Source organism: Scomber japonicus, chromosome 20, assembly GCF_027409825.1.
Source record: "Scomber japonicus isolate fScoJap1 chromosome 20, fScoJap1.pri, whole genome shotgun sequence".
Classification (NCBI taxonomy): Eukaryota; Metazoa; Chordata; class Actinopteri; order Scombriformes; family Scombridae; genus Scomber; species Scomber japonicus.
The window spans coordinates 6,376,698-6,400,881 of record NC_070597.1 but is presented as its reverse complement, the minus strand read 5'-3'; the positions used below and the strand labels follow the sequence as shown (position 1 = coordinate 6,400,881).

At 39.0% G+C, this 24,184-nt stretch overlaps 2 protein-coding genes across 2 annotated transcripts; one reads left to right on the top strand and one right to left on the bottom strand.

Moving 5' to 3' along the window:
• The first annotated feature begins 744 nt into the window (after positions 1-744).
• On the top strand, positions 745-7,751 carry tectb (tectorin beta). The gene is made up of 10 exons (XM_053341529.1): positions 745-811; positions 1,643-1,833; positions 4,467-4,618; positions 4,727-4,799; positions 5,398-5,501; positions 5,620-5,703; positions 6,649-6,811; positions 7,137-7,215; positions 7,348-7,383; positions 7,678-7,751. Exons 1-10 carry the CDS (start codon positions 745-747, stop codon positions 7,749-7,751), a joined length of 1,023 nt encoding a protein of 340 aa, XP_053197504.1.
• A 2,210-nt stretch (positions 7,752-9,961) lies between these two features.
• Positions 9,962-23,487, bottom strand: gucy2g (guanylate cyclase 2g). The gene is made up of 21 exons (XM_053341526.1): positions 23,149-23,487; positions 21,532-21,880; positions 20,522-20,631; positions 19,507-19,689; positions 19,181-19,325; positions 18,523-18,658; positions 18,270-18,370; positions 17,995-18,161; positions 17,746-17,883; positions 16,946-17,029; positions 16,263-16,367; positions 16,037-16,108; positions 15,291-15,459; positions 15,021-15,176; positions 14,218-14,392; positions 12,941-13,081; positions 12,560-12,752; positions 12,036-12,210; positions 11,653-11,751; positions 11,022-11,113; positions 9,962-10,078 (listed from the first exon to the last, which is right to left on the bottom strand). Exons 1-21 carry the CDS (start codon positions 23,485-23,487, stop codon positions 9,962-9,964), a joined length of 3,246 nt encoding a protein of 1,081 aa, XP_053197501.1.
• Positions 23,488-24,184: the final 697 nt, after the last annotated feature.

The following is a 24,184-nucleotide window of genomic DNA, read 5'->3' as shown; positions in this document are numbered from 1 at the left end:
TGTTTGCACTATTTAGCTTCTTAAATGGCATTCTGTTCCTGAGAACTTAGTCCTCTTTGGCCAAAGAGAACAAAGTGAAGGAACAGGGCTTCCTGTTTCTCTGTCTGCCTTGGTTTCTATCCTCAAAATTTGTCTGTCACATGACCAAATAGATAGTCTTTTAAAAGTGATACTGCATCTTTAGTATTTATTGGGTAAATAAAGGGTAAGAAATTGCACTAAAATCTATGTCCATGCCACTTCCTGTGGTATTTTGTCACAGGTCAGATGCAAATTAATGACCCTTTTCACAGTCTTAATTGTTTTGTATTCACTATATAAAACTGACAACTAACTACTTCCCGCATACACAACTCAAGAAAAGGTGACTGAAGCCCTCTGAGTGCTGATCCCGAGGGACGTTGGTCATTTGAAAGTCAATGTTTGACCGGCACAGAGAGCTTTTTGTGAGCTACCCCACAATAGCGCTCTCAAACAGGGTTCCTGCTGGAGATGGGGAGAAAGGAGAAAAGTTGATTACCTTCACCCGTGACGGTATAAAACGCCACTTCAAGTTGTCATGATGTTAGTAGTAGGGTCACTGGTGCTGGTAACCTGTTGAAGAGCCATGAGGAGCCTCTGACATCAAACTAGCCCGAAGTGTTTCCCCACACAGGTGAGTCAGATTTACAACTTTATATATTATCCTTAAATATTCTGGTAGTGATTTGATAATGATTTGAGATCTCTCTGCAGCTTCACATAATGGCCTCTGCCGCTGCTCTATTAATGCTGTTACCTGTTGCTTGGACCTGCTCTCCCCAAAAAGCAGGTAACAATACTATGGTGCAAAGATTAGTAGGTAACTTACTTCTTGTGCTTGTGTCAAATTAGCATCACAAAACATTAGACGTCCTGCAGATACTACAGGTTTTAAGCAATCATTTGTCTGTTTCGAAAGGAAGTTTGACTTTTGGATGAATGTTTGCTTCAGTCAAGTCTTTTTTCACACCTTAATGGGAAGAAAAATAAGGAAGGAAGAAGAACAGAGGAGTAATCTCTTTTCTAGGACTTACAAACATGCAATAAATGTTCAACATACCAAAAGCTACATGAAACTACATGCAATTTGCAGAAACAGTGATAATTTCAGGTAGATAAAGCATACAACATATAAATTAACCCTCCTGTTGTCCTCGAGTCAAGGAAGGAAGGGAGGAAGAAGGAAGGGAGGGAGGAAGGAAGGATGGAAGAAGGAAGGAAAGAAGGGATGCAAGAAGGAAGGAAAGGAGGGAGGAAGAAGGAAGGAAAGGAGAAGAGGAAGGAGGGAAGAAAGAAGGGAGGAAAAAGGAAGGAAAGGAGGGAAGGGAGGAAGGAAGGGAGGTAGGAAAGAAGGAAGGAGGGAAGGAGGGAGAAAGGAAAAGAGGAAGGGGGAAGGAAGGAAAGAAGGACAGAGGAAAGAAGGAAGGGAGGCAGGTAGAGGGGAGGAAAGAAAGAGAGAAGGAGGGAGGGTGGAAGGACAGACAGAAGGAAGGAAGGGAGGAAAGAAGGAACAGTCAAAACAGACGGGGTCAATTTGACCCAGCAGGACGACACGAAGGTTAAACAGTAAATGTGATAAGTGATGATTATAACGTGATTACTGTTATGATTTCTATTTCAGACTATGTTATGGTGTCATGTTTCCCCAACGCCATCATTGCCAACGTCCCAGAGTGTCCTTACGGCTGGGAGATTGACCAGCTGTCTCTAGGTGGGGTCTGTTACACTGGAATACACAGTCCGGGCTATTACCGCTTCATCATCCCAGATCTGACACCCAAAAACCACTCGTACTGCGGCACACAGTCTGAGGTGAGACACCGAGCGGTTATTTAAAAGGTCAAAAAACATGGCATGCAGGTATTTTTCATTTAACTTGTTTAGGTGCTGAGATATCTATCAAATTAGTGAAAAATCAATTAAATGAAAATTACATGTAAAATAAACAGTTTTCAGAAAGACTCCATTGAAAACTGTCTCTACATTATCCGCTGCGATGGTTTAATGCAGGGGTGTCAAACATCCGGCCCGCGGGCCAGAACCGGCCCGCTGAGGGGAGCAATCTGGCCCACTTTCCTTCCTGTGTTCTTTTCCTTCCTTACATCTGTCCTTCCTTCCTTCCTTTTTTCCTCCCTCCCTTTCTTTTTTCCTTTTTTTGTTCCTTCCTTCCTTCCTTCCTTCTTTCCTTCTTTCCTTCCTTCCTTCTGTCCTTCCTTCTTACCTTCCTTCCTTCCATCTGTCTGTCCGTCTTTCACTGTCTGTCTTTCCTACCTGTCTTCCCTCCTTTGTTTTGCCTGTCTTTCCTTCTTTCCCTTCTTCTTTCCTTCCTTTCTTCCTTCTTTCCCTCCATCTTTTTAATGATCTGGCCCGCATGAGATCAAATTGGTCTGTATGTGGCCCTTCAATGAAAATGAGTTTGACACCTCTGGTTTAATGCCATTACGTCCATTATCAGACTTTTTTCTTTCTTTCTGACCAACTTTAACAATGTACTTTGATGTATTCAATTCATACTTCTATTATGAACTATTGTTGTTACCATTGTTTTAACTGTATTCATCCATTTCATACTCCTCTTTGAGACTCACTGGCTACAAAAATACAGAAATTGAAGGCACTTTTGTTCCCTGAGTTTGTCTTCAAAACAACACTTTTGGTGCTGTTTTAGAGCCAGGTTTTGGTTGAAAATAACTAGTTGCTAACATATGAAAAGGCAAAAAGTGTTTATAGCTGTTACGGATTGCCACACTTGAAAGGCACATTTAAAAGCCGTCTTTCATTAGGCTCCGGGTTTTTACAGACTGTTCTCTGCTGGAAGACATTTGTAGTGTTGTGTTGTGCTTGTTTGTTCCCACGAAAAATGACAGAAATAGTTGTTTAAAGAATAAAAAAGAAAGAGCTAGAGGGAGAAGTTCAAACCCTGGAAGATTTTCTCAGATTATCGGTTTTCAGAAAGTTACACAATTATAATTCCAGCGTCAGAATGGAGGGGAAAAGGGTTTCTGAAGCTGTTTAACAAGCACTTTTCTTGAGCATACTGGCCTCTTCAGGTTTGTACTTATGTTACCTTAGAGGAGGCACTGCCCTTAAAGGTTTGAAGTGAGGGAACAGAAGTCTCTTGAGCATTGTAAAATGCCACAGATTACAAGACAGAGCTGCAACAATAGGGCAATAAATCCATCAATATAAAAGAAAAAGAAAAATCTCCAATTTTAGCTTCTTACATTTAGTACTTTCTGGTTTCTTTGTGTTTTGGACTTTTGATTTATAGATCAAACCACTAATTGACTAATTGGGGGAAAATATATCAATAATGAGAATAATCATTAGTTGCAGATCCAGCTGCAGCTTTGCTCTGCAAGATGTGGACTGATACGTATCTCTGGCTATTGTTAGGTAGGTAAATGGTAAATTTGCCATGCCCAGACATTTATACACAGCTGCATATGAATCACAGACACAAGGCAAGGCAGCTTTATTTATATAGCACATTTCATACACAATGACAACTCAATGTGCTTTACAGAAATAAAACAAACATTTAACAGTAAGAATTGGAAACAAAAAACATAAATAATGCAATTTGAGAAATAAAAATAAAACCCAAACATTAAAACATACAATTACCTCCCCACCCCCGACCCCACTAATAGTAATAAAAACAAAGTGTAGAAAAATAGGAAGAATAGAGCATTAAATATAAGCTGTTATTTTTTTTTAAATATGCTTGAAAATCACAAGACTCTTAAAACTTGGCCACTCATAACCCAAACTGTTTGAATGGCTATTGGATATTACTAGAAGAAGTGATAAAATACTGGTGAACTGGCCCTTTAACCTTTGTGTCGTCCTCCCGGGTCAATTTGACCCCATCTGTTTTGACTGTTCCCCTTCCTTCCTTCCTTCCTTCCTTCCTTCCTTCCCCTGTCCTTCTTTCATTCCTTCCTCCCTTCCTCTTTTCCTTTCTCACTTCCTCCCTCCTTCCTTCTTTCCTCCCTCCCTCCCTCCCTCCCTCCCTCCTTATTCATCCCTTCCTCCCTCCCTCCTTTCCTTCCTTCTTCCTCCCTTAGTTCCTCCTTTCTTTCCTTCTTCCTCCCTTAGTTCCTCCTTTCTTTCCTTCCTTCCTTCCTTCCTCCTTTCCTTCCTTCTTCCTTCCTCCCTCCCTCCCTCTTTTCCTCCCTCCCTTCCTTCCTCCTTTCTTTCCTTCTTCCTCCCTTCCTTCCTCTCTGTCATTTTCTTCTGTCTTCCTTCCTTCCTCCCTTCCTTCCTCTGTCCCCCTCTTTCTGTCTTCCTTCTGTCATACTTCCTTCCTCCCTTCCTTCCTTGACTCGAGGACAGCAGGAGGGTTAAATGAACTGCTATTTCTGTGTTGTAAATTTACAATCACGGCATGTAAATCCATTGTAGTCCTACTCCTTGTGATGTTGTCTTCTTGTTCTCCACAGTACATGCCCGGCAAAGACCCCAAGTACATCTTCTATAACGCCATTGTGTCCAACGATACCTCGCTCACAGTTAGAAACCAGCCGGTCAACTACACCTTCAGCTGCATGTACCGAGCAGCCTACCTGGTAAATAACGCTGTCTTCAGCCAAAGGTAAGCATCGATCCAACGCATGAGACGATCACAGTTTCTATATGAAAGATATGTGCATACTAACCCAATGACTTGCAGCGTTTTTACTAAACCCTCTGCTTTTTCCAGAGTGGCTACAGTTTATGTCAACAACGGGAGTTTAGGCACTTTTAGATCACAGTTGTCTATGAACGTGTTCACGGTGAGTCACTGCTCGTAGGTTAACTATCTCCAGTGGAAGCCTTATGCAGCATGTTTAACCTTAGTGTCGTTCTCCCGGGTCAAATTGACCCCGTCTGTTTTGACTGTTCCTTCCTTCCTTCCTTCCTTCCTTCCTTCCTTCCTCCCTCCCTCCTTCTCTCTTTCTTTCCTTCCTCTCTCTTTCCTCCCTTCCTTCTTTCCTTCCTCCATCCCCCTTCCTTCCTTCCTCCCTCCTTCTCTCTTTCTTGCCTTCCTCGCTCTTTCCTCCCTTCCTTCTTTCCTTCCTCCATCCCACCTTCCTTCCTTCTTTCCTCCGTACTTCCTTCCTCCTCCCTTCTTCCTTTCCTTCCTCCCTTCCTTCTTTCCTTTTCTTCCTTCTTCCTTCCTCCCTCCCTCCTTTCCTTCCATCCTCCTCCCTTCTTCCTCCCTTCCTTCCTTGACTCGAGGACAACAGGAAGGTTAATGCAATAATGGTATTTTTAGTAAATGCTTTGCAGAAGAGCTGTCTGGTTGATTTTTACTGGCCATGAGTTGCAAATGAAAGATTGACAGGTTAGAAGTCAGATGAGAAGTACAAATAAAATGTGTATATTTTCTAGAATTCAAAGTTCCTGTATGCCAAAGATGCTCCTTACGTGATTGACACCTCTGAGATCGGTTCTGAAGTCTTCATTGGCATTGAGGCAAAAGGACTAAGTAACAGGTGCGACGTAATTTTGTTTATATTCATGCAGTGTTGTATATTTCTGTTAGAATTTACAAAGAAGATGCCACTAGATTTTTAACCTATGTTTTTAATTATCATTTACTATATCTTTTAGATTCAAAGTTGTAATCAACAACTGCTGGGCCACTCCTTCGCCATACTCTACTGACAGGAAGAGATGGAGTCTCATCATTAACAGGTACCATGTAAAACATTTTCAACTTAGAAACACAAGTTAACTAAACTAAAGTTGAATAAGTTGCGTAAAGTTTCCTGCTGAAGTCTCTTTTGTGCCAGACCTTAAATGTTGCATTTCGAGAGCAGGGACTGAAGTGGATGAAACATATCTGGATTTCATTATTATCTGAAGAAACAACCAATACATAATCATAGACTGTAAAAAATATGGATGTAGTCAATGTGATGTTACCCTTTGGTTTGTGGACTGCTGTTTTGAAGCCTTGAATTTAGTGATTTGACAGGTGCCATCTTTAATGTTTGGAGCCAGAAGTGATCATATTTGGAGAAGAGTGCTTATAGCTTGGTTAGCATGGTTGATTTGCAGTCTATGGTTAACGTATTAATGTTACTGCCAACTTGAACAGCTAACTTGAACAGCTAACTCTTTAGAAGGCCTTTTAGTACAACCAAACACTGACAAGACTTTTTTTAGGTGACTTCAATTAACTTTTATGAACTGGAAACAAAAATAGCAGCAGCTACGCCTATACTCCGATACCTTTTTCGTCTATTCTACTCTAGATGGGATCATAATTTAAGACATGAAACTAGCGATTGAGGCCATAATCTAATCAGGAAAGTGTTTATATGGGTAATAAATAAATAAAAGTGAGAAGTAGGGTAATTTTCTCATAACTTCCATACAATCAAACTTCATTTTGCAACCAGTGGAGTCGCCCCCTGCTGGCCTTTAGAAATAATGCAAGTCACCTTCAATTTTCAGACCAGGAGCTACCTGCTTGGACATAACATATTAAAAGGGTCTCTGGTGCATGCTGGGAAGTCTGCAAATATGGAAATCAAATGATCATTTAAATCACAAGACTACAAGTCAGCTCATTTGTATAAGTTCTGGAAATTGTCTGAAAATGAGGGTGAGAAAAGGTATTTTATCTTTCAACAGCTGCTCATCTGACAACACTGTGACTATTTTTGAGAATGCCAAAGACAGCCGCTCCATGTTCAAGTTCAACTCTTTCCGCTTCCAACGGCTGGAGAAAGTGTCCACGGTCTGGCTTCACTGTGAGGTCCAGGTTTGTGATGGAGAAAGGCTCATCTGTCACCCTGTGAGTGCAACGCTTTTATATAATATTTAACATTTACCGTAGCATTAGAAATATGACTCAAGCTCCTCCATCCTTCACAATAAACACCAATTATTTCATTTCTGGCTTGTGACTGGCTGCTTTACATCCTAATGGGGGTGAAGATATTTGAGCCAGAATGTTTATAAAAACTTGAAAAGACTCAAAACTTAGTTGAGAAAATGGAAAATGGACTAAAAAAAGGAAATTAAAAGTTCATCCCTCTAATCGATTTAGCCGATTCTGCTTGGTTATATCCCGATCCAGTCTCCTTTATTATTGCTTTGTCTTTGTTTCTTCCCTAAAGGGACCGTGCACAGCCAGAAGTCTGACATCAGAGGCAGAGCCAAGTGGAGGGGTCCTTACCACTGAGTTTCAAATTAAAGGTACACTACGCCATGTTTAATGAACAAATAAATGGCAAACTGTAGCATTCAAACTGTAACATTCAAATTAACACAGTGGTTACTGACAATTTGCAGCTTTCTAGCATGTGTGTTTTCTCTTTCTCTTCACAGGTGCTGGGTCCTTTAATAATAATGGACACACAACAGGTAAACAAAACGTGTGTAATGATAACTGTGATTCAGATCTGTAGACTGAATTTGAGAAATACTGAAGCATATGAATACCCACCCCCCCCCCGGCCATCAAATTTAAATATATTTAATTTACAGATAGAAAAATCAGACTATAACATACCAAGAATGTGTTTTTTGTAGGTCTACTTTCCCCAGTTGCTATAACCCCAAATTCTTCAGATAAATATTGATGAGAATATTAATATTATATATATGATAATATTATTTCATCAACTGTACTTTTTCTTTTGCCTTTTTCCGCCACAGGGGCATCACTTTTCATCCTGCTGGTGATCCTGATAAACACATGTTGTGATTTAGTAAATGTATCACTAATGTAGTAAAGCCTACATTTTCATTCATACATTATTCATTTGACATACAGACACACACAGAGGGGGAGTGTTACCCAGGACTCAGGGAGCGTATAAATACACCCCCCCTCCCTCCCCTTATTCCTTCACCCTTTATTTGTCATGATGTAATTTTTATGTAAGTATTATTTGTAATTAGTGCATTTATTAAGGCTTTGTTTGGGGATCCATTTCACTTCTACAATAAAGATTCAACAAAAATGAAGTCCCTTTTTTTTTAATTGTACAGAAACTTTTAAAATCTTCCAGGAATAATAAATACATAAATAAAGTATAAAGTATTTTGTTAAATCATTACTCAACATTACATCAACAAAATAAACATGAATACATATTAACTGGATAAAGTCATATTTCTTGTATTCTTATGAAAAAAAACACAACATAGAAAACAGTTGCATTAATAAGTAAGTATTTGTAATATATTCATTATTAAAAATGATGCTTTTATGGTTCGATTGCTACAGCACCACTACAAGAAATATTATAAACACATTATAAATGTCAGACCACCAGAGTCAAAGATATTCACAGTTTTTAAAATATGAGCCTGTGGAACCATGGAAACCTTCTTTTTTTAAGATAAACCATATCAGACATAAGATATTATTCAAAAGAAGAGGTTTTAAAATCTTAAAACATGTCTTGAGGGGAACACTTACATTTTAGTTTTTTAAATGTGAGGCTTGGGCATTCATGAAAACCCTGGCCAGGTATACAGTATATTCTATTTTATGATTATCTCTCGCTTAAAGATCTCCTCCAAACATGTTTAGAGTACATATAAATCCTCTGCTTTAAATAGTAAATTGTATCTGACAAAAAAAGAAGAAGAAGAAAAAGTTCAGTTATCTTGATATAAATCCTCAAAATATCATCTTCTCCTTCTACCTCAACAAAAATCCAGAACCTATAAAAATGCATACATGCATCATTTTAAAAGTTTAACTCTGGAAACAAAATGTTTCCTACTTCACAGTAAAGTCCTTGCTCAGTGTTTGTGCATTGGAGGCTTCAAGTTTCAACATCACACTTGTGTAAATTGTATACTTAGTTCAAAAGGAGATGTAATGTCACAAATTATGCTCATAGGTAAACATCCAAAACTTAAATTAAACAAAAAAAAAGATGAGAACAGAGAAACTTTCCATTTACAGCAGATGAATGAAAACAGGTTTCTAGTGTCAAACTCTGCAAAGTGAAGCTCAAACATTCAACTGTATGAAGACTTGACTTGAAGAGGACTAACCCTAACCCTTCCTGTAACACCCATCTAAAGCCTTTGTACTAAAAGGAATAAGGGGACACCAGCACACTGTCTCAAAGATACTTAAATATACATAAAGTTTAGTTTTACCTGAAGAATGTCTTTGACTGAAGTTGTATAAATTAAAGTATCTTTATTGAGTAAGTGAAGACAGTTTACAGGTATCTCTTCTTTTTAGTACGTAACCAACCAACACACCTTTTATAAAAAAAACTACTCAGCAATCAAGAGTTGTTTACAAGGCATTAACCTTCCTGTCGTCCTCCGGGTCAAATTGACCCCGTCTGTTTTGACTGTTCCTTCTTTCCTCCCTCCCTTCCTTCCTCCCTCCCCCTTTCTTCCTCCTTTCCTTCCTTCTTTCCTTTCCTCCCTTCCTTCCTCTCTCCTTTCCATCCTTCCTTCCTTCCTTCCTCCCTCCCTCTTTTCCTTGACTCGAGGACAACAGGAGGGTTAAATCAAATTATCTTGTGTGGAAGGTTCAGTCTGTAGATGTGTCAAAATAAAATAACAGAGAATTAAGATTCAAATTTAAGATTAGGAGTCCTAACAGTGTTATATTCCAGTTTCCAGACTCTAATCCCCTTTTATGAAGTCAGTATCTTCCATTTTCTCTCAAGTCTCTGTCCTGATATTGTCTCCAGTCTTCATGGTCCAAATAAGGACATGTCAATATATCAAAAACAGGGTCAGCGTATCCACTTGCTCTTTAAATATGCACTGTAGTCATCAGGTCATCTGTCATGTGTGCTTTGGTAAGGGTTTTATGGGCTTTTTTCTCCGCAGCTCTCGCCATCCCTGTTTTCTTGAACAGAGAAGTCAAAAATGTATAAATCAAAACACGACAACTGCTTTTGCATTAAACACTGCTTAAATAAAGAGTGCTTGATCTGTCTATGCTGGCTGTGTCAGACTACTTTACCTCTGTCAGATGTTTGAAGCTGTCAGCTGGTGGAGAGCTGTGAGCAACATGAGGAAAATTCAATCCCTGTTTGCTCAGCAGCCAGTAGGTCTTATGACACCCTTTACCCTGTCATGGACACGAACATACGCTATAGTCAAAAAAACATTTTCAGGGTGTCCACAAAGTCTCTTTACAATTTACAAAAGCAATTGATGAAATACGTTAATCAGATTTGTTCTATGTACTTGGTGGTTATCAAAGTTTTTAATCACATTGCATTTGTGTATCCTGTATCGAACAAAGATACGGGAAATCAACGACCTGAAGCCAAAGATCACTGATGCCGTTGCCACCATTGATGAGGCTCTGCTACAGCGAACATGACAACAAATCGAGTACTTCGTGCAACTAAAGGCCCATTTATGCTCAACGTTAAATACGGATACGGACGGAGCCTTCTGTCCGTGCTTTGCGTTCATTTCGTCCGTATTTCTGCATATTTCCATAACGCTTACGGATACGGACCAAATGGAGCAGTACCACCGGAAACCATGGGGGGGGGCAGTGTTGCTGTCACTACCCCATACGTAGCTCTAGTGAGACACGAAGAAGAAATAACAATGGAGGAACTTTTTGAGGAAAGGTTGTGCGAGTTGGTTAGAAACTTCAAACATATCGTTTTTGTCTTTTATGCAAGAGGAACATTATCAATATCTCCTCCACTGTCGCCATGTTTGTTTTTGAGTTTGTTGTTGTCATAAACTTTTGACTCTGTGCTGCCCCCTGGTGGATGTATTGGTTAACATCCATGCCAACGTAAAGGACGCATGGAAGTATGTGAGCAGTGACGGTAACATCGTTTGAAACGGACATATACATTTTCGTACGTCAGTTGAGCATAAATGGGCCCTAATGGTGCCCATAGAGAGGTGTATTAAATTATTAAATTTCCACAGATTTGTCTATTAATTTGCTTTTGTAATAGACTTTATGGACACCCTGTACTATCAAAAACACAGACTGTGCATTTTACTAGCAGAATTTAAATAAAACAACCATGCTGACTGACCTTAATATCGACGTCCCCTCTTTCCTCCAACTCAAAGCCTCCAGCCTGAACAAGAACATCAGCAGTGCACTGAGATATGTGGATCTTGAGGGCTGTGTAGGAAATATAAAATATAACGCCAATAACATTTTAAGATGTCAAAGTGCTTCGACAGAAAACCCCCCCACAAACAGACAAATAAAAAACAATAAATAACTGAAGCCTAAGTGTCCCCTAATTCAATGTGAGCAATGATTAGCATAAACCCGCCCCTGCTGCTGTAGAGATACTACTACTACAGTCTACAGTTAGCCAGTTAGCTGAGTTAGCCGCCGAGTTAGCCGCCGAGCTAGCAGCTGAGTTAGCAACAGAAAGCTCTCAAACGTAGCATCCATGTTTCTGGTAGAAGTGGTGACTTTGATTGACAGGTGACACTTGGTAGGGGGCGGGGCTTCAGCGGACTTGGCGGGCACTCCCACAGCGAAAAAGGCTGAGTTTTACACAACTTTGAAGCCTAATTTCATATATTTGGCTTTTTTTAATCATTCAAATTTGGCAGGGTGGTTAACAACACACTTTTCTGTGGTATGTCAAACTCTTTCTTACTTTACACAGACTTTAATGAATAAAGGTTATGCTTCTATTCACTCACGTAAGCTGTTACTTTCCATGCGGGAGGCCATGTTCACCGTGTCACCGAAGAGACAGTAGCGAGGCATAGTGCTGCCTACCACTCCAGCAACTACTGGACCTATAAAACAAACACCAAACTTTAGTGTAAATGCATTCAAACTTCTCAAATATCAATTATTTCATGTACAAACTTCTAAAGTGACCAAAAAAATCCTGCATGATGTTGATCGACTGTGCTCAATTCATATAATTACAATTAAGTGATTTCTGGTTCCTCCAAATGTCAAAATATACATTAATAATATATGAAGATTTCCCTCAACCCAAACTATTGCAAACACCTTACAGACAAAATACACTTCATTACACCATTTTATTCAGTCCATCAGTACTATCTCTTACCAGAATGTATCCCAATACGTATTGCAAGATTCTCACTAGGCATATGGTGGATTTTAAAGACCTTGATGGCACCCAGGAAATGCAGAGCCATTGTGGATATTTCCAAAGCGTGCTTATTTCCATTGCTGAGAGGTAAACCACTGGCTACCATGTAGGCGTCACCAATTGTTTCCACCTAGTAAAGATGCAAAGGTGACAAAGCCATACTGACAATAGGAAGCCTTATTTATGCAAAACAGCAAAAAGTAATAAAGAAAATAATGCAAAAAGTGCAATTAAATTAAAAATCTCAACATTTTAGAATTTTGGGACATTTAGAAAAGGTTGCATGAGAAAATTGATACCGCTCTTATGTGTTCATTCACTAAATATGAAGCTAGTGTCAGTTGATCTGCTCATCCAATTCTTGACAAGAACGCAATATTTCTCTTTACAAAATCTTTACACTCCCCTCCACTCCCCACATGTCACATCCGTACTGCATCGCACTGAGTGAAAAACAAAAGGTCTTGTTTGTGACGTACTTTGTAGACATCGTACATCTTGATGACGTCGTCAAAGAGGCTGTAGAGGTCGTTGAGGAACGTCACCACCTCCATCGCAGAACTGACCGAACACATGGAGGTGAAGCCCACGATGTCAGAGAAGAAGATGGTCACCATTTCGTAGCTACGTGGCTCTACTGACTTACCTGCCATCAGCTGGTCTGCGATGTACCTACGATCAATGAAACAACAGCACTGGGAAAGTAAACACTCATCACTCATTGATGTAGTCACGGAGGCCGATGTGGTGTCATTATCGTCACATGATTTGAAAGGGCTAGCATAAATTGCTAAGTAACGTGTAATCCTGCGGTCATGATTTGCATAAAGAAGTAATTTTGATGCAGTTACATCTGTTACCTTGGTAACATGCTGGAGAGAAGCTTGTCTGCACGGGCTTTCTCGGCTGTGAGCTGATTGGTCCTCTCCTCCACCACCTCCTCCAAGTGATTTGCATATTTCTCCAACTTTTCCACCATATTATCCAGTATATTTGCATGACTACAGTGCAGAAAATCATCATCAACTCCTTGAAGGAGTTTTTGGACATATTTGGATACCTCAAAATGTTGTAAACAGATTTCATTTAAATGTATTGGAATAAGTTAAAAATAAGTAATCGTTTTTGGTGCAGATCAAGGATGTTTTAAAAGGATGTTTTTAGCTGGTGATTTTCTCAATTTTTCTCTTTGTCAACAAATCTTGTGCAGAACCAAACCAACAATGAATTGGTATACATCATCCATGCCGTAGACCTCTGTTGTTGGCCAAAAACCTATGAAAAATACATTAACGAGCCACACTGTTGGGTGAGTTTGATCCATGGTAGTTTGTTTAGAAATCAATGGCAGCAATCACATTTCCAGTCAAGGACCACGGCTCCATTTGCAGAGCTTCGTCAGCATGTGCTACATATCACAACCAATAACAACAACAGCACCAGGCGTTGAGCCAAATTCGATATAGCAGCTAAACCACGTGATTACAAAGTCACATGATGCACACTTACATTATTAAAGAGATGTCTGTAAACTGTCGGATTTGTTTCATTGACAGAATATGATCATATTTCGAATGTCTAGAAGATCTGCACGATTTAATAATTTTATCCCCATTTAAGTTAACAGAGGGTAAACTGGAAGTTAGCTAGCTAGCAGAAGTCTCTGGTGCACGTGCTCAATGGGCCACACAGATGCAGACGTTCTGGGTAATTTTAAACTCATAATTTCAACTTTTTGGCTTCATGTGCCACTGAGCTACTTTCATAATAATGAATGGGGCTTCGTCTTTCTTGAAGAACTTTAGTACAAAGTCAAGAGATTGTGATATGTAGCACAATAAGCTAGCTGATTTGCTCACAATAAGAAAGATACAGAAAATCGCCAGCCTTACCCTTTAATATTTGAACAAGATAAGGCAATTAGGCTATCGACTCATGAACTACTGCACCTACTTAACTGAAAATGAGGTGCATGGATTAAGTACTTTTGCTAAGATGATTTTAAAGCCCCGGTGGAGGCATGCACTCTGACTGCATTTTAAAATATTAAAACATTCTACTTGATTTCCATGTGCATTCACTTGAAAGTAAAATTAAGGTATCTAACCATATTTAGAGAGAGATGGGTAAAACATACCTATCGGGGCTGGTGTCCCTCAGCTGTCTCCGTATAGACGCAAACGGTGGTCGGTGGTCTGGATTTTCACTCCAGCAGGCCGTTATCATCGAGTTGATGTTCTCATCGCACATTTCAGACAGCGCTGGACGGAGGAGTTCCCCTTGGCAATGAGTCCGCAACTGCGTAATAATTTCTGGAGAAAACATGTAGCAAGAAGGAGAAATCCCAGTAGAGTTGGACTTTTGGGAATTTTGGATTTAGATGTTTTTTAAGCTTATGCTAGCAGTGCCGCTCTTATTGGTCCATCAGTTGGTTTAAGTTGGTTTGATCAGCACGCCACTTCGGTCCAGACTGGAATATCTCAACAACTGTGGGATGGATTGCTATTACAATTTCAAGGAGAAAAATCCTATTTACCTGAGAATGAAACCTAGAGACTTTGCAGCACCTTGACTCTTGTGCTTTTGAGTGAAATATTTTAAATTATTGGATAAATTGCCATGAAGAATTGTACTAGTTGACTTGGGTGATGATAACTCTTCTTGCACCATCTCCAGGTAAAATTTAACTGGTCCAATACTTTAGTTTATGACAAAATACCTGGAAAATTAATGACATTCTCACCAGCATCAGTTGTGTTTTGTGTTCAATGCTAATTAGCAAATGTTGACATACTAACATGACCAGGGGTCATAATAATCAACATAAGATAGTGAACATTCAGACCTTTCTGCCTGCCATTGTTGTGTCCTTCCTTTGTTTTGTGATATAAATAATAAATGGGTAAAGAAAATAAATGAATAGCTCTACAATGAGCTGACCTTTTGGGTCTAGGTTGACGTCACCGTATGGGCCGGCTTTTGAGTTGTACATGAGTTCCCACATGATCATGGAAAAGCTGTAGATATCGGCTTTGGGCGTTCCATTGACTTGGAGATTGACTTGTCTCAAAAGCTCTGGAGCCGTCCAGTACATGCCTAAAACAGCCAGCAAAACATCTGGTAACTAAGCAACAGCTAAAACGAGTTAACTTCTCTGCTGTGATAAACATAAATGCAGTTTAATTTTGACAGTTGAATCCACATACCAACCTTCATAACTGTGATTTTCCAGCGGCATGATCTTGTTTTTGGTCCCATATTTAAACTCCCAGAGTCCAAAGCCAGAAAGTTTAATCTGGAGTCGACTATCCACCAGACATGTGCTGGGCTTCAGGTTCCCATGAAATCTCAGGCTACTCTTGTGAATGAACTCCATTCCCTGGAATGTGAACAAACAGGTTTAAACCATAAACAGTTCCAAATAATAATGTATTTTTGGGGGGTTTTCCATTTTAAAATGAAAAAATCTGCCATGTGTTATAACTTCAGTTTGTGTCTGTTTTAAGGGTTTGAAAAATTTCAGTTTTATTTTATTCTCCTAATTGTTGTATTCAAGTTTCATTAAAGCGTTATGTAGTCCCCCTCTATTTTTGCTACTCCACTTGGATGTTTGAGCTTCACTGTGCAGAGTTTAACACTGGCAGGCTGTTTTCAAATGAATCTATTGGGAAGTTTCTCTGTGCTCATTGAAAACCTGAGTTTAAGTTTATCATATGTAAACTTGAAGCCTCTAGTGCTTAAACAATGAGAGTGGACTTTACATTAAGTAGAAGACATCTTGTGTCCAGCAGTTCAACTTTTCATAAGTTCTGGGTTCTTAATGAGAAATAAACATTTGTATATTATTTAAAGCAGAGCATTGTTATGTCTTAAAAATGTTAAAATACCTTTGAAAAAACATTTAGTATCTTTCAATGTACGAAATTAATTCAAAATAAGTAATTTATTTAACTCACATTGACAATGTCATAGGCGAACGACAGCTTGAACATCCTATCCAACTCAACATCTGAAGCCTTTAAAATATCCTAAAAGAAAACACACACACAAAAGAATACCAACAAGTAATTCATATTTTGAAATTTAAGTAAGTTACTCATGCATTTCTGTTTAGAAGATTAACAAAGAAGCATTTTAAATCAGAATTTCAAGTACAATATTGTTTTAAAGTGAGATACTGACCTTCAAGCTGCCTTTCCTGCAGTACTGAATGACCAAACAGACATTTGGTGGCTCAATGCACACACCAAAGAACTGCACCAAATTCTCATGTTTCATCTCTTTCATCTGTCTTAAGAGTTTCAGATGGTTAGGCATACAATATATCTTTGCATGGGTCACAAACAATCTGTTATTCTTCACTTGTATATCTTAAAGTATCAATGACTCTTTTTAATCAGATATACTGTAGTTGGATCTTGTTCCTGTAATATAAATTAAATTAACCTGTGTCGTCCTCCCGGGTCAAATTGACCCTGTCTGTTTCAAGAGTTCCTTCTTTCCTCACTTACATCCTTCCTTCCTCTCTCTTTTCCTTCCATCCTTCATTCCTCCCTCCCTCCCTCCCTCCCTTCCTTCCTTCCTTCCTTCCTCCCTCCCTCCCTCCCTGCCTCCCTCCCTTCCTTCCTTCCTTCCTTCCTTCCTTCCTTCCTTCCTTCCTTCCTTCCTTCCTTCCTTCCTCCCTCCTTTCCTTCCTTCCTCCTTCCCTTCCTCCCTCCTTTCCTTCCTTCTTCCTTCCTCCCTTCCATCCTCCCTTCCTCCCTTCCTTCCTTGACTCGAGGACAACAGGAGGGTTAAAAACATCAGCCAAACTAAAAAAAAAATCAATAAGTATGTTTGATCAGGTACAACTTAAAGAACTTTACCGCATTGAACTCTGCGATAATTGAAGGTCTCTGGACATTATTGCCAATATGGTTCTTGATGTACTTAACGGCCACTTGATTGCCCTGTGTGGAATTTAAAATACTACATTAGCCAAAAGGAGATGTTCTGGCACATGAAAACAATACCTGAGCAAAGTTATAAAAGTACATTTCCATTTAAAGAAATCATTGATCTGTCAATTATTTTTGCATTTCTTCAATTAGTCATGTTCTCATCGCACATTTCAGACAGCACTAGACGGAGGAGTTCCCCTTGGCAATGAGTCGTGATAATCATTATAATAATGCGTAATAATCTCTGGAGAAAACATGTAGCAAGAAGGAGAAATCCCAGTAGAGTTGGATTTTTGGGAATTTTGGATTTAGATGTTTTTAGCTTATGCTAGCAGTGCCGCTCTTATCGGTCCGTCAGTTGGTTTAAGTTGGTTTGATCGGCACGCCACTTTGGTCCAGACTGGAATATCTCAACAACTGTGGGATGGATTGCTATTCAATTTCAGGGAGAAATTCATATTTCCCAGAGAATGAAACTTTTCAATTAGTCATTCTATAAACTGTTATAAAATGGTGAAAAATGTCTCCAAAGGTCTTTCTTTTGACCTAAAGTATGTTGACTTTTATCATTTTGAGGACATGTCTGTTTGATTTCTATGATACTTTGGACCAAAATTGCACCCATGATACAGCGTTTATTGAAAATGAAATACATCAGACCTACTGAAGGAGCTACATGTTCAAAATGAAGGTTTTTCTCGTTAAACCCTAAATAAAGGACGTACCTGATAGAGGCCTATGGTGATGAAGACCTGTTCTTTGCCTGTCTTGTCCCTCAGGCCATAACTGTTGTTGGAGAAATTGGACTGAGAGCCTGCACTTCCACTTTGACTACCCGTGCTAATAGATAAACTCTGAATTCCCTAGAGGAGACAAAAACACACCAAAAAAAAGCATGTGACCACAACATATGCACATACACTGAGTAAAGAGACACGCTCATGCACTTTCCTTTTGTTTTCATGCACTCTTACTGAAGGCTCCCTGATGATGGCAATGTCTCTGTAGTTGATCCGCCACCAGCACGAGTCATCAAGTCTTGTCTGGAGTCGTAACTTCTGCACAATGAGGACCCAGATGCACAAGACTGCTATCACACCGATAACGGGGAAGGTCACTAGTAGAGCCAGCAGGGCAATGTCTGTGTCCCATCAAGACAATACATTATGAAGGTGGTTAGCTTGGTCTGAATAAGCCTTTTAAATTTATATAAATCCATACTTTGGTTTTGTCTTACATGTTACTTTACCATTAATCAGCCATTCACAGAGTTCGTTGTTGAAACCACATTCTGGTTTATCAGAGGGTTTTCCTTTGGGCCACACCACATAATCAAACATAGATGTCGGCCTGAAATATATATTTTTGTGTGATTAACATTTAAAACATTTGAAACCAATATTATGTGTTTAGAGATGGGAGAAAAAACCCAAAGTGTTTATTCAGGGTTTCCCAAAACTGAACTTTGCTAGATTGTTTCATGGTATAAGAGTTTTCGTTACCGGATAACTTTGGTGTGACTGTCAAAATCGAGGATAGGCACAAATTTGATAATTTCTCCTATATGCTGCAGGTCATAAATGGAGTAATCCAAATTTCTTTCCCCTTCTTCATCAAAGTGGACTAGTCCAGAGGCACCTGCAATGACAGGTCATCACTGCATCAAACTTACTGTGACTGTGGCTAACAATGTGCTAGCCTTCGTTTTGATATAGATTTAGGTTTGCAAACTGTTTAAGTTAAAGGGTCAGTTCACTCAAATTATGCCACCAGCCCAATAAAATAAAGCCAAAATTGACTTTAATTTTTGGGTGTTCACAGCATTAAAGAATAGACAGTTTAAATGAACTACTTAACTAAGAAGTAGTCCCTATATACAAACTGTTGGATTGTTGAGTGGAAAAAAAGGTTGTTTTTTTGTTGTCGTTGTAATCTTCGTGAACTGGCCCTTTAATGCATCAACTATTTGCAAAAAGAGAGAAAATGTTACTTTTGAATATTAAAACTTACCTTTCAAGTTAATCGTTTTTTAAAAGATTGAGAAACTGTAAAAAAGGAATATATTTACTACTACTTTTACTACAGAAAAAGTCTTTAAAATGCACAAACGAAAAAAAAAATCATGAACCTCTAAATACATATACCAAAGTAGTTAACTACCATAAAATCGAATGTTGTTTTTATTCTTTAATCTCTCTAGAAGTTCTCGTCCATCATGAGGGTCTTTGCCGTCTTTCAGGACTTCCTTCAGTCCCATTGCGTAAAGAAGCACTGCGTCATGTAGATAGGCAGAGTAGGGGCTGACCTGAAATAGCAGAATCAAGGCATTGAAAGTGGTTTTTGATCAAAATGAATGTGAAATTGTTTAACCCTCCTGTCGTCCTTCCTTCCTTCTTCCTCCCTTCCTTCCATGACTCGAGGACAGCAGGAGGGTTAAATAACAACCTTTGAATTGTAGTTTTTCAAACATTTTCAAAAGTGCTCGCCTCGCTTGAAGATGTCAAGTTGCTCCTAAACGGATGCCCTTTAAGTTTTTCGAAAACTTGCTCAAAGAAGTCATAATACTCGTAGCCTTCGTAGGATTTCTGGCCAATGATGAAAGTCATGTCAAAGGCTCTTCTGGTGGCGGGGTTTATGTTGTTGTTCAGGGCATATCTCCACAAGTTGTCCTGCTCAGGGAAAATATCGAGATGATAAGCACGAGAAACACGTTAGTACGGAAGTTATATTATTATCGTGGAAAAAGTTAAAGTGAGTATTGAGATGATGTTGCTATGGAAACAACCACGAAGGATGTTACATTTTTCCATATCATACTTATAATATGACAAACTTTCTCTACACTGAAATGCAAGAACACTGCGTCTTTATTTCTACTTAATCCTCTACTTTAAATGGATCAGCCTGTAAAGATTTAGCCTCTGTCTGTTAGCATGATATTGTGCATAGCTGGAGATGGTGTTAAACAACCACCTTGTGAAGAAAAGGTTAGCCTCAGTCTGTTAGATGAAGAAAAAGAAAGAAAGAAAGAAAGAAAAGGTTAGCTGGTTACAGCTGAGAAAACCTGCAAGCACCAATTGTTGTTTTTGCTGAAAAATTTAAGGTTGCCGGCTAGATGAAACCTACTTTTGTTCGCAAATGTACAGTTATAATTATTTTAAGGTTGTGCATTCAGAAATTATGTACCTGTAAAAAATATGGGTTAAGAAATACAAAACTTTCTTTCTTATAGTGAGATGAAATCAATCTTATTTCTGTGCATGGGAAAGCAGCTAGTTAGAAAAGTACCACTACCCACACTTGTTTGTCTAATGAACAGAAGCCTGCCTGTAATGAAAAAAATAAAATAAGCACATTTTGGTTTTGGCAGCTTTACTTTGACGAAAGAAGAAATACAATTTAAGCTACATTTTTCCTATTTCCCCTTGGCTAAACAAGTTTAAATTAAGCTGAATATTTGTGTTAGTGTTTTTGTTTTTTACTCACCACATTGCCACTAACCTCGAAATGCTGCACCAGGAAGAATATGAAGTTACCATTCATCAGGCCCTGTCGCTCAGCCTCCAGCAACAGAGCTATAGAGTCCTCTTTGTTTGTTAGCACCACTATAACTGGAAAGTGGAGGGGTCACAGCAAAGCATAAAACATTAGACAAATACGCTGCGTTCACACTGCAGGCAAATCTGATTCAAATCTGATTCCTTCTCAAATCTGACTGTCCATACTGTTTTTAGCAAGTGTCCAAATCGGATTTGGCTCTGTTCAGACTGGGCCACATTAATGACCAATCTGACAGGTTGGCGTGGCAACGTTGTCAGAGCAGAGGCATCATCCAGCGTGTATTGTGTGATGTCATATAATTGTGACAGCGACAGCAACAACAAACCTCGAGCTTTGCTTGAACAGAGCCATCTCCCCAAAGATTAAGAATATGGTTTTGTCCTCTGTCCATGGACTGATGTTTACATCCTCCGTTGCCTCCAATGATATCAGTTAGCGACAACAACTGGAATAAGTCCACCAGTGATATCACCTAGCAACAACAACTGGAATAAGTCCTCCAGTGATATCACCTAGCAACAACAACTGGAATAAGTCCTCCAGTGATGTCACCTAGCAACAACAACTGGAATAAGCGCGGGTCTGGTGTCGCATAGAGTGACGTAGCGTAGAGACTTAGAGAGATGTCACGGACAGTCCAATCTGATATGAGTGTTTGGAGCTGTTCAGACTCAGACACATCTGTCCAAATGAGATCTGAAACTTCCTCCCAAAGGTGGTTTCAATCTGGTTTGCTAAAATCGGATCTCATGTGATTTATGACTGTTCAGACTTCATAAGAGCCATCTGGTTCCAATCTAGATTGGCTAAAAATCTGATTTTGGCTTGTAGTGTGAACACAGCCATACAGAAACAGTAACAGGTCAAAGGTGTAATTGGGTTAATGTGGTGTTATAGAATCAACCGAGTCAGAGTTTACCACAAACTACACATAGAAACACTTTTCTTACCTCTGGCGACTGTTGAGACGTACTTAACATTTCGATGCATGAGCTGAGGATCGCTGGTGTCAAACTTGACGGCTGCAGTCAATTTGAATTTGGCTCTCAGTGGATTCTCCACAGTTTTCCACAGAGCGTCAACTTTGTCCCAAGTGTTCGAGTCTAATCCCCCGCCGATCATCGCTATGTGACTCCATCCGAAGAACTCCAAGGTCTTCACCAGGACCTCTGCGCTTCTTTTAAGAGGAGGTGTGATTTTAATGTAGGAGTCGTAGATGGCGCTGTTGTCCATTTTGGAGGATTGTCCAACAAAGCCAAACATGGGGATGTTCCATGTTGATGCAATGAGACCAGTGACCTGCGAGGTAGTAATACTGTGAGTTATAGAGACTATATGGTTCGGTTTAATCTCTTTTTTTAAAACAGTAAGTGGTGTTGTGGTCAGGTTTTACATTTAGATGAGTACATGAACTGAAGCTATGCACTGTGTCTCCTAGATCTGCCTTTACACAACTACACAACACTTTGGGAAAGCACACATAAAATAACATAAAATTCAAACAATATAATTAAAAACTGGCATGAGAATGTAATGGAAAGCATATCTTATCCCTCTTTAAAAAAACAGAGTATAAAATGATCTAATTCATTGTCCACATATCAAGAAACACGTATGTCTAGAGGAAGTTTTACAGAGAACCTTAAAATTACACATGGATGAACACTTAGTTACTCAAAAAGAAATCAAATCATTAATCATATAGTTATATAAGTATATAAGTTATATATAATTTTAAGAGGTTTGATTATTGTAGGAGCTGCTCGTGACAAAGAAGTTGCGCAATAACTTAGATGCAAAAAGATACTGGCATGAATATCTGCAGTAAAGGATGGTATATAGTCTGTTTTTATGGATATAAATGTATGTCAATTTGCTTTTTCAATCTTGCTTTTTACATGTTGGTAATCTATAACATTAAACCCAAAATATCATGACAACTGGACATATTGGATTTGCCATGTTAGATCATATATAACAATCGAAAGCTACTAAATGGAGCTTGTGGTGAGTTTTCAAACCATGCTGCTGCTTGTAGATTGTATTAATGCCATGATTCACTGATTAATCCATTGGTTGATCGACATAATTAATATTTAGCAAACACATCTCAGTCCTCTTGTCCAACCCCAGCAAAAAAGGAATAATATAAAAGATGCAGTAGCTCCCTTTTAAACCACAGATTAGTCATCCACTTGTCAGTTTTATGGAAAATGCCACCATTTACATCTTCTCAAATGTGAGGATTTTAAGCTTTTGTGTCATACATGATAGTAAACTGAATGTGTTTGGATTTTGGATGGTTAATCAGATAAAACAAGACATTTTAAATTTCATCTACAACTCTACATCTACAGTTATAATGGGCAGGTTTTTCTATTTTCTGACATTATATAGAGAAATTGATTAATTGAGGAGTTAACCAGCAGATTATTCAATCATGAGAATAATTGCTGCAGCCTTAGTTGATGATAAGAAATAGTTCATTTATAAATCACCTGAAGAGAACCATTGAAGCATCATTTACAACTTTCCACATTAACAAACATCACATCATCAACACATACCTCGGCTTCTTCAGGACATGCTGGACCAAAGAGTGCAGACACGTTTTCTTTCCACACCTGATGAATGAACCCTCCCAGAGAAAGTTTGGGATTACAGTCTGTATCTGCAAAGACAAAATCCAGACTGTAGTTTCCCAAGAAGGATGGATTGGTGTTCACCTTCTCCACAGCTATCTGTAAGGCAGAGCCCAGCCGCAGGGCGCTGAAGGGGAAGGACATGTTCCAAGGAGCCTGGAAGCCAATCAGCATCTTGTGAGGATGAGACGCATTGCTGCCATTATTGATGACTGAGGCAACACTTAACACAAGTGTTACATGAAGCACTAATATCTGGCTCATGCCTGAAGAATACACCGTCCTCGACATCATTCTCATCTTATTAGTTGCTTCATGTTACTGGGTTTAAATACACAACTTCCCTGGTGATTCTGGGCAGTTGATAAGGGAGGATAAAATGAGTGTATGTGGAGGAGAGTGGGAGGTACAAAAAGGGATTAAGTCCATCATTCTCTCCTCTTTTCTGTCGTGCAGTTTGTTTGTTTTTTGGTGTGTCCCCATGTTTCAATCCAAAATGGATTTGATCATGCATCTGTAATCCATCTAAAAGGACTTTATTTGATTTATTTATTTTTTTTACAAGTATTACTCATAAGGTAGATTATGATTAAATGAGTCACAATGCACTCATTTCCAACAATATAAAGAGTTCTGTGTGGTTTCAAGGCTCACATTTATTACTCCCAGCAAAAAACTGAGTTAACTATCAAAAATAACATTTTTACAACAAGTTCTGCTTTAGATTGTTTTATTGATTTACTTTGAGAACAAAGTAGGAGTGAAGGCTTCAAGCTGATGAAGAGAGGACAGCGGAAAACCTTGGATGTACTAGAGAGGAGTTGTGCATGATTTTATGTTGACCATGTTCGTAATAGATTGATTTGTAATTTGGCAAGATGATCACTGATTAGATATTATCAACCAATATCAGTAAATTCCAAAGTTACCACATCCAGTTATCACTCACGTTCATAAATCT

Excerpts from the sequence above, each read along its gene's own strand:
- tectb (XM_053341529.1), top strand. The coding sequence starts at position 745 with ATGGCCTCTGCCGCTGCTCTATTAATGCTGTTACCTGTTGCTTGGACC. Across the intron at positions 5,704-6,648 it reads TGGAGTCTCATCATTAACAG|CTGCTCATCTGACAACACTG; the intron begins GTACCATGTAAA and ends ATCTTTCAACAG. Across the intron at positions 6,812-7,136 it reads AAAGGCTCATCTGTCACCCT|GGACCGTGCACAGCCAGAAG; the intron begins GTGAGTGCAACG and ends TCTTCCCTAAAG.
- gucy2g (XM_053341526.1), bottom strand. The coding sequence starts at position 23,487 with ATGAGCCAGATATTAGTGCTTCATGTAACACTTGTGTTAAGTGTTGCC. Across the intron at positions 19,690-20,521 it reads TCCTGGTGCAGCATTTCGAG|GACAACTTGTGGAGATATGC; the intron begins GTTAGTGGCAAT and ends TTCCCTGAGCAG. Across the intron at positions 12,211-12,559 it reads AGATGTACGATGTCTACAAA|GTGGAAACAATTGGTGACGC; the intron begins GTACGTCACAAA and ends CATCTTTACTAG.